The sequence below is a fragment of the Pollicipes pollicipes genome, unplaced genomic scaffold (assembly GCF_011947565.3).
Source record: "Pollicipes pollicipes isolate AB1234 unplaced genomic scaffold, Ppol_2.1 Scaffold_1600;HRSCAF=1878_pilon_pilon_pilon, whole genome shotgun sequence".
NCBI classification, from domain to species: Eukaryota; Metazoa; Arthropoda; class Thecostraca; order Pollicipedomorpha; family Pollicipedidae; genus Pollicipes; species Pollicipes pollicipes.
In genome coordinates this window covers 25,431,175-25,443,105 of record NW_023595962.1, presented here as the reverse complement: position 1 = coordinate 25,443,105, position 11,931 = coordinate 25,431,175, and the positions used below count along the sequence as shown (strand labels likewise).

General features: G+C 69.3%; 1 protein-coding gene across 1 annotated transcript; it reads left to right on the top strand.

Moving 5' to 3' along the window:
- Nucleotides 1–364: 364 nt before the first annotated feature.
- On the top strand, nt 365–9,898 carry LOC119089312 (uncharacterized). Its single transcript, XM_037211984.1, has 4 exons — nt 365–1,129; nt 1,828–1,978; nt 9,400–9,545; nt 9,870–9,898. Exons 1-4 carry the CDS (start codon nt 466–468, stop codon nt 9,896–9,898), a joined length of 990 nt encoding a protein of 329 aa, XP_037067879.1. The 5' UTR covers nt 365–465.
- Nucleotides 9,899–11,931: the final 2,033 nt, after the last annotated feature.

Here is an 11,931-nt window from a genome sequence, read left to right as displayed (position 1 = left end):
AGGCCGCCGCTCCTGGCGCGTCCGTCGCCGCCGCCGCTGGCGCTGCCGCTCCGCTCGGGCCTCGAGCAGACGGTGCGCAGTCGTGTCACGCGCTGGGAGGAGCGCGTGGACAGGGTGCGGCAGCAGGCGGCGCCGCCGGTCGCCGGCCGCCGGCCGAGCCCGGCCGCCGCGCCGCTGGCCGGCCTCCGCCGCGAGATGCGCCAGCTGACGCGCGACGTGGCCACCTCGCCATTGCACCGCCCGCGGCTGCGCGACACTGGTACCTGCACAGACCTGGGCGGCTCGCCTCCGCCGCCGGCGCCGGCCGCCAGCGCCGGTGGCGAGGCCGGCGAGCTGTCGCCGCTGCTGGCCGCGCACGACTCGCGCGGCGCCGAGGACTTCATCGACGACGAGATCGGCGACCAGCCGGCGTTCGGCGCGTTCGGCGCCGACAGCCTGGCGTCGGATGTGTTCCTGGAGGAGCTGATGGCTGGGGAGCCGGAGACGCCGCCGCTGCCGCCGCTGCGCATCACAGAGCCGGCCAGCGGCGAGTACGTGCGCCCGTTCCGCCTCACGCCGCGCCCCCTGCAGGCACTGACCACGCTCGAGACGCCGCTACGCCGCCCGGCGGACGCCGAGGCAACGTCAGCCTCGGCGCGCCGCCAACAGATGGAGGAGCGGGCGGAGCGGCTGGCGCGCCGCCTGCCGCGGCCGGCGGAGGAGCGCGTGCACCCGATCCTGGGCTCCACCTACCAGCGGCTGGGGCTGCCCGAGCCGGCGCCGGACAAAAACGAGCCCGGCCAGGCCAAGGATGAGGCTGACCAGGAACGGAACGAGCTCGTGCAGGCTCGGAATGAGGCGCTTCAGACCAAGGACGAGGAGCCCCGCCGACAGGACGAGCTGGTCCAGGCCAGGAACGAGTCGGTGAAGGCGCGCGACGGGCCCGGACCGGCGCTGGACGAGTCTGCGAAGCTCCGGGACGAGCCGGGACCTGCTCTGGACGAGCGTGACGAGTCGCGGGACAGGCCGAGGCCGGCGCGGGAGGAGTCTGCGGAGCCGGAGCGGCGGACGAGCCGGCCCGGGCAGCCGTCCGGAGAGACGATCGAGCGAGACGAGGACACACTCAGCGACCTGGAGACGCACGACGCAGGTGAGAGGAGGCGAGCCGGTAGACGGGAGACGCGGCGTTCTGTCATGGCCAGAGCGGAACAATACGTGACCGATTGTGGCATGGAGTTGGATTCTCAGCAGCGTCTCAAAACCCAGCCTCTTCGGTGGTAGGAATGTCAACATTCTTTTTTTCTGGTACCACACCCCGGCTTGGGGGTCACCGTCTGTACCCCCACCCCTGTTCAAAATCGGTCAGTCGGCGTCGAGTCGGAAGGCGGTCAGCCTCGCCTCCAAGCGCCTCAGGCTTGACAAGTGGGCCGGCCAGGTCAGATGTCTGGGCTCTGGCCAAGGGGCAATAGGTTGGGACCAAGGAATTGGGTGTGGAGGCCGCCAGAGGACCAGGATTATGGTAGCTTGAGTTTATATTTTTAATCTGCACACCCGACTGGACGAATTTTGCGACGCCACTCCTCGGAGGGCTGTGTCCGGGGATGATGGTAGCAGAGGTTTCGTCTACTTTTGTTCCAGCGCGACCAAAATCGATCCTGGTTTTAATTTTAGCCTGAGGGTCATGTTTTTGTTTTAAGTCCAGAAGTGTTTGCCACTGTTGGGCACCCGTGCAGCTCACGAGCTACCCCTGAATGTGGCAACGTTACACCGATGGGCCACGTCACCGCCCGGTGCGTCGTACTGTGTCGTCGCTCGGTCTTCTCACCTGTCTGTCCGCCCGTCCGTCAGCGCTGTCTGGCTGCCGACCGCGGCGTGCGTCCTCCTGGCGGCGGGTGTCAGAACTACGCGATCTGGCTTCGCCCACCGACAGCCTGGGCTCCGACGACCTGATGGCCGACTTCGATAAGGACTCGGACACGCTCTGCGACGACGACGAGAGGTGAGTGGCACCAGCGGGCTGGACGCTGCCGAAGCCGCGCGGTAGAACAGTGGGGCTGGAGGAGCCCCACTAGAAAACCGTGGTGCTGGAGGAACCCCACTGGAGAACCGTGATGCTGGAGGAGCCCCGCGGAAGGACGGTGGGGCTGCATGAGCGCCTCCGGAGGCCGGAAGGGGCCGGATGGGCGCCTCTAGAGGGCGGCAGGGACTGGAGGAGCGCCTCCGGAGGCCGGAAGGGGCCGGATGGGCGCCTCTAGAGGGCGGCAGGGACTGGAGGAGCGGCTCCGTAGGGCGGAAGGGGCTGGATGAGCACCTCCGGAGGACGAGGGCGGCAGGGACTGGAGGTAGCGCAAGGTTAAGCGGTCCACCGAGCGGTCCGACGCGTGTGCGGGCTCGACGCGACTCACCGCCGACGGGCCGCGGCGCCGCTGCACCGCGCCGAGCCGGAGGGCCGTCACCCGCTGGGCCCGGCCGGCTCCCCTCCGTTGCCAGGGGACGCTGTAAAGAAGAGATCCACGTTCTTTGGCGGCGTACGCTCACAGTGGATCGCCAAAAAGCGCCAAATAAAAAAGGCGCCTTCAAAACGCGACGTGACGAAGGCAGCACACCGGAACCAATGGATCAGTAGGCACTTATAGTCGCCGGCAGATACGCGCTATAGCAATGCCCGCGGTGGATTTATTTTATTACAAATCACAGACTTCGCCGGCCATACCGCGTGCCGAGCGAGGCCAGACCGTCTCGTGGCGCTCGGGCGCTGACGGCGGCCGTGACGTCACGGGCCTGCCGGCACCGTGTGCGTGCGGGCGAAGCCGTTCCCAAACGCGGCGTGAGGACGCTGGCCAGCCAATCAGCGCCGGCCGCCGGCTGTCTGGTCTGATTACCGGGGCAGCGCAGCGGCCATGATACGCTATCGGCAGGCAAAGTGACGTCAGCCGTGACGTCACCGGTTGACGTGGAGCGTCGGCCGGATATGTCAGCACCGTTGCCGCTGGGCTGAGCCAGCGGCATGCGCCGTCTGCTCGGCGCCGGCTCCGCTCGCTGCCGGTCTCCGCCACCTCCCCCCCCCCCCCCCTCCCTCCGGGGTGCAGTGGATGGGGAGGGCTGCGGTGCCGGCGCTGGCGACGAGGCTGCTGACGATGCTGTTGCTGATGCTGTTTGGTCCGGGTGCCAGTGCTGGCGGTGGCACGTCAGTGGCTCTGGCGCTGGCAGTGGTATGTCGGGGAGCGCTGGTGCCGCCGTCTGGACGCCGACGGATGGCACTTCGGGGGGACTGGGACTGAGGCCGCCGGAGTTGAAACCGCCGCTGGTGCGCACACCGCTGGTGGAGCTGACGCTGGTGCTGCCTCTGGTGCCCGTTCGCCAGCGAATTGAGTGCACAGAGGGTGTGCCGCTCCAGCCGCGCCGCTCCCCTCAGTCGCCATACGCCCAGCGCCCCCCCCCCCCCCTCCCCCAACATCATCACATCGGTCAGCGTCGACACAACTGCCGTCGCCAGGACGGCCGGCAGCTAGCGGCCGCGATGCCGGCGGCCGGCTCGAGCCGGCGCCGTCACGTGTGTGACGTCACAGTCGCGATAGGGCACCCGGCTATCGTTGGCCCGTGGGGACGGCGGCCGGCTCGAGCCGGCGCCGTCACGTGTGTGACGTCACAGTCGCGATAGGGCACCCGGCTATCGTCGGCCCGTGGAGGACGGCGGACGGCTCGGCCGCTGCCGCCGGCCATGGCTGTGGGGCTTCGGTGACGCTGGCCCGCCGCCGAGCGGGGAGAGGCGCGTCCCGACAGTGCCGGCGAACCGGACCACGGGACCGGACCACGGCACGGACCACGGCATCGGACCGCCGGACGGGACCACCTGAGCTGGGGACTGGACAGCGTGACCTTCCGGCCGGCCCGGGATGGGCCAGACGGGCTCGGTGCGCCTGCGACGGTACGTGGCGGGCTGTGTCAGATCCTCCCCCGCCCCCGCCTGCCGCCGTCTGCCCGTCCGTGCCGCGGGTCCGACCGTGCGCCTGCGACTCTGTCCGCCTTCTGTGGAGCGCGGCGACCGCGGCTGCTACGACCCCGCCGGGCGCGCGAAATGTGGGATAGCTTCGGGCCTTTCGGGTCTGGGTTTCGGGTCGGGTCGGGTGGGGGTCGGTTTCGGGTCGGGTCGGGTCGGGTCTGGTCTGGTCGGGTCGGGTCTGAGGTGCTTCGGGTCTTCAGGTCGCGGTTGTCGACGACATTCCCGATGATTGACTTGTATGCTTGATGACATTGACCTGGCTCATTCGTGGCCATGACTGCCTTTTCGAGAACGAAAACGCCGAGAACATGTCGAGAACGCTCGACGTTTTGACCGCCTCGAAGCACTCATCACGAGAACACTCACTGATGTGAGTGTTCTCACTCTAGTGCGATGGCTCCATTATGGTGTGTGATGTGATGACTCACATCACCAGTGATGAGATATGTGTGATGTGTGATGCGATGTAACTAGTGATGACTCCATAACGGTGTGTAACTAGTACCTCGGGGTACGGAGAGTGTATGGTATTTTTATCATAAAACTCAACACGAGAAACCGCTGGACGAAGGCCTTCCGTACTCATATGAAAATAACATCATCGGTTCGACGAATAGCTCCCAAATATAAGAGGAAGAATGAAACAATTAAATCCAAATATACGATTAGAGCTGGTCGCCCCAGCTTCTATCCACACTGACTTTTGTTTGCTTGTCTGTGCGTTCGCTGTCGTGATTGTCCAGATTCTCAGGCCATTCCCTGGCAGCCGTCCGGCCGGCCGTCATTGGGCGCCCGCACTCCACAGGCGCCACGCTCGGCCCGCCCTCCACAGGCGCCACGCTCGGCCCACCCTCCACAGGCGCCACGCTCGGTCCGCCCTCCACAGGCGCCACGCTCGGCACGCCCTCCACAGGCGCCACGCTCGGCCCGCCCTCCGCAGGCGCCACGCTCGGCCCGCCCTCCACGGGCGCCACGCTCGGCCCGCCCTCCACAGGTGCCACGCTCGGCCCGTTCTCCCCGTGTCCGACCCGTCAACCGTGTGAAATATTTAGACACTAATGGTCTTACCCGTTACGTGCGTCAGTGAATTGTAGGGCTGTTATTGGCCGACCTGTCCCGTCGCTCTCGCCGCCCCGCCGCTCTGCCTCGCGTTCGGCGCTCTCCGCGCGGTGTCTGTTCGCTTGTACTTTCCTTTCCGCACGGAGGACAGAGCCCTGACAGAGCCCGAAGCCCTGTCCTCGCGGGAATATCCCCCTGTCCTCCAATACCACTGTGAATGTCCCGCTCTGTGCCTGTGGCGGGGCTCGTCGGCTGGCGCGGTGTTGACCTGAACTGACCCGACCCGACCCGACCCGACCCGACCCAGCCGGACGGGCGCTGGCGCTGGGGGAGGGGGGGGGAGTACGCGCAGGCGGACGAAAAGGGGAGACATCGGTTCTTCACGAGCGGTCTTCACGAGTTCTTGGTCTGAAGGGGATGCCACCGGCTGTGGCTGGTCTGCTGTCTTAGCCACCTTGCGATCTGCGGGGCTGGTGGTCTGAAGGGGATGCCACCGGCTGTGGCTGGTCTGCCGCGTTAGCCACCTTACGATCTCCGAGGCTGTTGGTCTGGGGGGATGCCACCGACTGTGGCTGGTCTGCTGTCTTAGCCACCTTGCGATCTCCGGGCCTTTTCGCCACACGCCGGCTGGCTGGCTATCCCATCAGACTGATTCAGTGCACTGGCATGCATAGCGTGGTACTGATATTTATGCCCCATTCTACGTGGAAAGCAGAGCATGGATCAGTGCAATTTGCACTGGCCGTTACGGACGACAAGGAGCCAGTCGTATTATGTTAACTACAGCTGCGCACGTTGTTGTGCCGTTGTGAGGAGGCGCGAGGCGCACCAGACTGGCGTCGGTCACGACCCCAGGCCTGTGGCTGAGCACAGCCGGCGCAGCGGTCAGCGCGGACCCACTACCAGTGCCCTGTCATAGGTCTCCTGTGAGAAGCGCTTACCGAGCGCTGCCGCCGCCCCGGCTCCGGCCTGGAGACCGGCACTGCACGGGCCGTCGTTCTCACCAACGTACTCGCCGAGGGTGTTGTGTTGCCGACGACCGTGGACGGCACCCGGCCAGCGCCTCCGGGCGCGGGCCGCCGCTGCCGCAGCCGCCGGCCCCGCCGCGCCGTCTCCGTTACGCCGAGCGTGACCCGAGCGCCCCCGCGGTCAGGCCCTCCGACCTCTGCGGCTTTCTCGTCGGCGAGTAAAAAGGTGACCCTTTCGCCCCGCGTCCGGTATTTTCCGGCCCCGCTCCCGCCGCTGAGCTTGAGAACCCCGGCCGGCTCGGTTTGGAGACCGCCGTGCGCGGCAGCCAGGGCGTTCTCGTCGTTGAATCGATACGCTGCCGCCGGGTGGGCGCCGCCGCCCCGGCGCGGCCGGGCGCAGTCGAACACGCCCGCGGGCAAGTGCGCGCGCGACGCCGGGCACCTCCGCCGCCGGCGAGTTCGGAATTCGCCGGGCGCCGCCGCGATGAGCTTTCCCTGTTTGGTGCGCGTGCTGAACGTGCGGCGGTGATCGGTGCCGGAGACGGCGGCGGCGGCGGCGGCGACGGCGCGCCTCGCCGGCGCCTCGCGCCCCGCTCCGGCTGCCGTCGGCGGCGTCGTGACAGAGAGTCTGCAGCCAGACGTGTCACGACCGTCACGGACGTCACGCGCCGCCGGCAGCCCATCCCCTCCCCATCCCGCCGCCGGTAGTGCCAGGTGGATCTGTGCCGAGTGGCCGGGTGTGTTTGTGCGGACTTACGCTCACGCGGCGTGTTTGTGTGGACCTACGCTCACGCGGCGTGACAGTCAGCGAGAAGCGGACTCCGCCCTGGTCGACCCGCATTGGACTCCCCTCCTCCCCCCTCACTTCCCGTGGTGGTTGGCCGGGAGTGGATGGCCACCGCTGCTGGGCTTGGTCCGTTCCCCTGCTCTCTGGTGAGCGAGGGCGTTTCCTCTGGAGCGATCGGTCGAGCGCAGACGCTGCCCAGCGGCGTGCGTGGGCTGCCGCGCACTAGCCGGGGCGCGCCTCTGTCTTCTGCCGTCTGGCCTTCGGCCCGTCGGCGGTTGACCCCGCCGCTGGTGGTCGGGCGCCGGCGGCCCGGCCGCCCCGCCAGCCGGCTGCCGGCGGGCCGGCCGTCGACAGGTGCCTCCAGCCTATGTCAACGCAGCGGCGACGCCGGCGGGCACCAGTGGACGGTTCCGTCTCGAGAGCAGTCATCCGGGAGTGGTCCGGGCCGCCCGCGCTTGTAGAAGGAACCGGATCTGGGCACTATCTCCGCATTGTCGGTGGCGTGATCTTCGCCGGTTGTGGGAGTTTTGCAGACCAGCGGTCCTTGTCAGGGGCGTTGCGCGCTTACGGACTGACGGCCACTACAGGCAAGTAACGCGACTGACTAGGACAGCAGTCTGGATTTGGATTCCGGCGATCGCCTCGTGCTGTGCACGTTGCGATGGCGATGGCGATGCGATGCGATGCGATGCGATGCGGTGGCGATGGGACGGCCGTCCCGGCCCGGCCCTCTTTCAGAGCGGCTGGCCGGGAGCGGGCCGGCCCTCTGCAGCAGTCTCTGCGGCGGCCTGTCGACTCCGCCTCGGCGCCGCGCCGGCCACCCGACTGGCGCCGACCTGTTGCGTTTGCGACAGCAGCAGACGACCGGCCGGGCAGACACCTGTCGTCCGGTCAGATGGCGGGATCCTGTCGCCGGCCGTGTCACACCTCGCTCGAGCGCAGTGGCCGACCAGCCGCCCTCGCCGGCGCGTGTGCCGTCCTGCTCGAGCGCAGTGGCCGACCGGCCCGCCCTCGCCGGCGCGTGTGCCGTCCTGCTCGAGCGCGGTGGCCGACCGGCCGCCCTCGCCGGCCGCTGTGGCGGCCGCTGGCCGTGACCCGCGCGCCGCACGCCGCCGGCCGCGTCACGCCGTGACCGGCTCTCACGCCGCGGGCGGCTGTCACGCCGCGTGACGCGGCGACCCTGACGCCCGCGGCGCGAGTTATGGGCAGCTGTTGCTGGCGTCCGCCCGTATCGGAAATCCGTCGCCCGCAGTCGATTTCGCGCCACGCGGGCGCATTTCTGGCGGGTGGGGGTTATGGACAGCTGGTGGCGGCGCGCGGCTCTATCGGAAATTCCCGCGGCTCTGCCGTGTTCAGCCGGGCCGGTCGATCTCCGTTTCTCCTCCGGCCGGCCGGTGTCGGTCGGCCTCCGTTTATCCGGGCGCGTGCACGACCGAGGGGGAAAGTGGGCCGCTGCCGGGCGGGGCGGGGTCTGATCTGGGCCGACGCTGTGGACCGCTGTCACGCTGGCCGGCCAGACCGGGCTACAGCTATGGCGCGGCTGCCCCCCGTCCTGCCTGCCGGCTGCTGCTGAGCGGTGACGGGTTCGGATGTGCGGGCGGGACGGTTGCGACCTCGGGTTCAGGTCATGTCAGGGTTGCAGCGGCACTGGGCGGGCGGCCGACCGGTCCTTGGATGCGCTATGTAAGGGCCACGGCAGCGGCTAGTGTCGGGTGTCCGTCCGTGTCACTGAAGGACGTACGGCAGCAGAGTGTGGAAGAGGACACGACCCGGCACTGGTCGAGGCGTTCGTCTTCTGGCCAGACGGCCCCACCTGGGCCGCGTACCGACCCAGCCCTGTGCCGCTGTCGCGGTGCGGAGCTGTCGGCTGAGCTGGCAGCTCGCGTTACGCCCTTGTGTCGGGCTCAAGGTTATCGCTTCCAGGCCTGCCCAGCACGTACTCTCGCGCTTCACGCCAGCCATGCCAATCGGAGTCTTCTGACCGGCACCTGCCACCAGTCACGACCATCCACGGCGCCCGCCTTTTTGCCGGTCCGGCGGCGGCGGCGGCGGCGGTGCTGGGCGGCTCCGGGGGAGGGGGGGGGGGCACCGGTCCGCGCCGCCCCCGCCGCTAGTGTAGCGGGATCGCAGAGCGGCGTCTGGAGCGTGGAGCGGGACCGGCGGGTCCCGGACCGGCGGTCGCGGCACGGCGCGCGGCCCGCACACCTGTCGCCGATCGATGCCCCGGGTGTGCTACAGCCCCCCCTCCTGGACGCCCTCCGGGCTCGACGGCTGGCGCGCCGGTCCGGCTTCAGCGGCCGGCCGTGGCTTTAGAGGCGCCCTCGGTGCCCGCGGCGACCGAGGGGCTGAGGATTATCAGGGAGCAGCGAGCCGTCTGAGTAGGCAGCCGGAGTTGTCTTCAGTCAGCTGGCGGGTGGAGGGCCGGCGGCGGTGCACACGGGGCCGCCCGGGATTGGTACGACCTGGCTCTGTCCGGGGTACACCGTCGGCGACTGCGGGCGGTGCCAGCTCCCCTGGCTCTGTCCGAGTGTACGCCGTCGGCAGTGCGGGTGGTCCCAGCTCGTCCCGTAGCCCTGTCCGAGGGTTACCACCGTTGTCGGCAGCCCCGGTGGCGCTGTCCGGGGGTACGCCGATGACGGTGCGGGTGGCGCCAGCTCCCCCGTGGCCCTGTCCGAGGGTACGCCGTCGGCAGTCCCGGTGGCGCTGTCCGAGGGTGCGCCGTCGGCAGCCCCGGTGGCGCTGTCCGGGGGTACGCCGTCGGCAGTCCGGGTGCCGCCAGCTCCCCCGAGTCACCGCTGACACTTGGAGCCGCGCTGGAGCCAACACGGACGCTCGTCGCGCCCCAACCCTTCCGGAGCGCCGCGACCTCTGCGCGGGTGTCGGACACGGCGTCGGCGCCGTCCGTCGCTGCTTGACGAGGCGGCGGCGCCGGCGCCGTCAGAGGTGGCCGTGCCGGCCTGGAATGCGGTCACCGGCGCTGGTGCATGGCCGCTCGCTCCAGATGGCACCGGTGCGGCCGGCATGACCAGACGGCGGCCGTGTCATGACCGTGACCGTGTCTGTGTCTCCTCAGCTGTCTGCAGCCCGTTGGCGGTGGCGTGACTCGGTGGCTTTGTGCTGCTGTTCTTACTGCGGGTCCCTTATTTTCTCTTCCCTTGAGACTGCTCCCGTGTTTGTAGATCGGTCCCGATGATCATCTCTCGCTACCGCTTTGTCTTTTTTCCATCTGTTTCTATTGCGGTCCCTCCGACCCGGTCCCGGCCCGGCTCCTTGCACCTGCCCGCCTCTGCCCGCTGCCCTGCCCGCTCTGCCGGCCTCCTGTTCCGGCCGACCGGTGGCTTCTCGGCCTGGCCGGGCGCCGCGGTCCGCTCCGCCGCTCACCTTCTCGTCACCGGATGTGAGCGGCTTCCGGCCTGCCCCGGCGGCCGCTCCCCCGCTCTCTGCCGGGGCGGGGCGGGGGCCCGGCCGGCGGTGAGCGGCCCTGACCACTGACGCCTCCCCCCCCCCCCCCGGCGCCGGCCGCTGGGGGCTACCGCGCGTACGCTTCGACGTCCGGCGGTTTCAGCGCTTTTGCCTCAGCCTGTGTCGCCTGCTATGCGCTTTCCTTTGTCGCAGGCGGCGCCGGTGTCGGCGGTTTTTTCTACGCTGCGGGCGTTCCTTTGTCTCTCGTCCCTCTCATGGCGGTGTTGTTGCCGGGCGGGGGGTTTCCTACACCAGCCGGTTTCTCTCGTCGCCGACCGCGACCACCGCAGCGTCTGCCACCGGCCGCGCCGCCGCTGCCGCCGCTGCCGCTGCTGCGGCCGTGGCTTGCCGCTGCCGCCGCTGCCGCCGCGGAGCGGTGAGAGCGCCGCGTGTTACTACGGCACCGCCGCCCCGCCGCCGCCGCCGCCGCCGGCAGTCCGGCTCGCGGGCCGCCGGGCGCAGTGCGGGAGCGCTGTGTGTGCGGGCGTGCGGGCGCGGGGTCGGAGGAGGACGGCAGGGTGACCGCCGCCGCTGCCGCCGCTGCGGACGCGGTGCTGTGTCGGCGCTCGGCGGGAGGTCGACGTGGCGCCGCCGTCCCTCGGCCGGCCGCGTCGGTGCTGACCGGCGGCACGCCGCGTGTCCGGCAGCAGTCGTCACTTGACAGCAGACCGCCCGCAGCGGCCGGACACACGACGGCGGCGACCGAGACCCGGCGGTCAAGGCCAAGATCAAGGAGCTGGGACGCCGAGACCGGTGCCTGGGAGACGGCCGACGCGCCACAGTGTGTGAACGAGCGTACGGGAGAGGGAAAGAGACTGCGACAGTGCAGACGGAGGAGCGTGTGGGAGAGGGGAGAGACTGCGACAGTGCTGGGACCGAGCGCGTGCGGGAGAGGGGAGAGACGCCACAGTGCGGGAGAGCGCCGCGGCCGGCGCCGGCCGCTGGCCGGCGAGGTCGTCTGCTGACCTGAGGTCAAGCCGCGGCCGCTGGCGGTGTGTGACGAGATGAGGGACCAGCCGCCGGTGGCGCCGGCCCGGCCCGGCCGCAGGGCCGCAGCGTCAGGTAGGAGCGACGACCGGCGCGGGGCGGGACAGCGGAGACGGCGGGGCAACGGGACTGAGGGGGACGGGGGCTGAGCTGACCAGGCGCTGGTGAGCCGTCCACCCACGTGAAACTGGCAACTGGCAGCTAACCTTTGTGTGTGCGTGCGTGCGTGCGTGCGTGCGTGCGTGCGTGCGTGCGTGCGTGCGTGCGTGCGTGCGGCGTGCGTGCGTGCGTGCGTGCGTGCGTGCGTGCGTGCGTGCGTGCGTGCGTGCGGTTGTGTGTACTTCGAGGATGTCGTTTGTTCGACCCTTCTCTGTCAGTGGGACAGACAGGTCGGACGGAATGGCGCATGTATCGGCCGCTCGGCCTGGTCCACCCTTCTGTATCAGAGAAGCGGCGTGTGCTGAATGGTTGGGGGGTTTGCTCGGCCGCGGTCGGTTTAACCCAGCACTCTCGATTATCAACCGATGTGTCGCCGATAAGAATGAGAGCAGTGCTGGCGGCACGTACGCCGGCCGGTTTCGTGTAGCAGGAGCAGCAATCACGATGCAGGGCTGCTCAGAGGCGAGATGTAGCTGCGCTTGGGCCGGGGTCAAGGTCGGGCCGAGGATACGACCGCTGACTGGCGA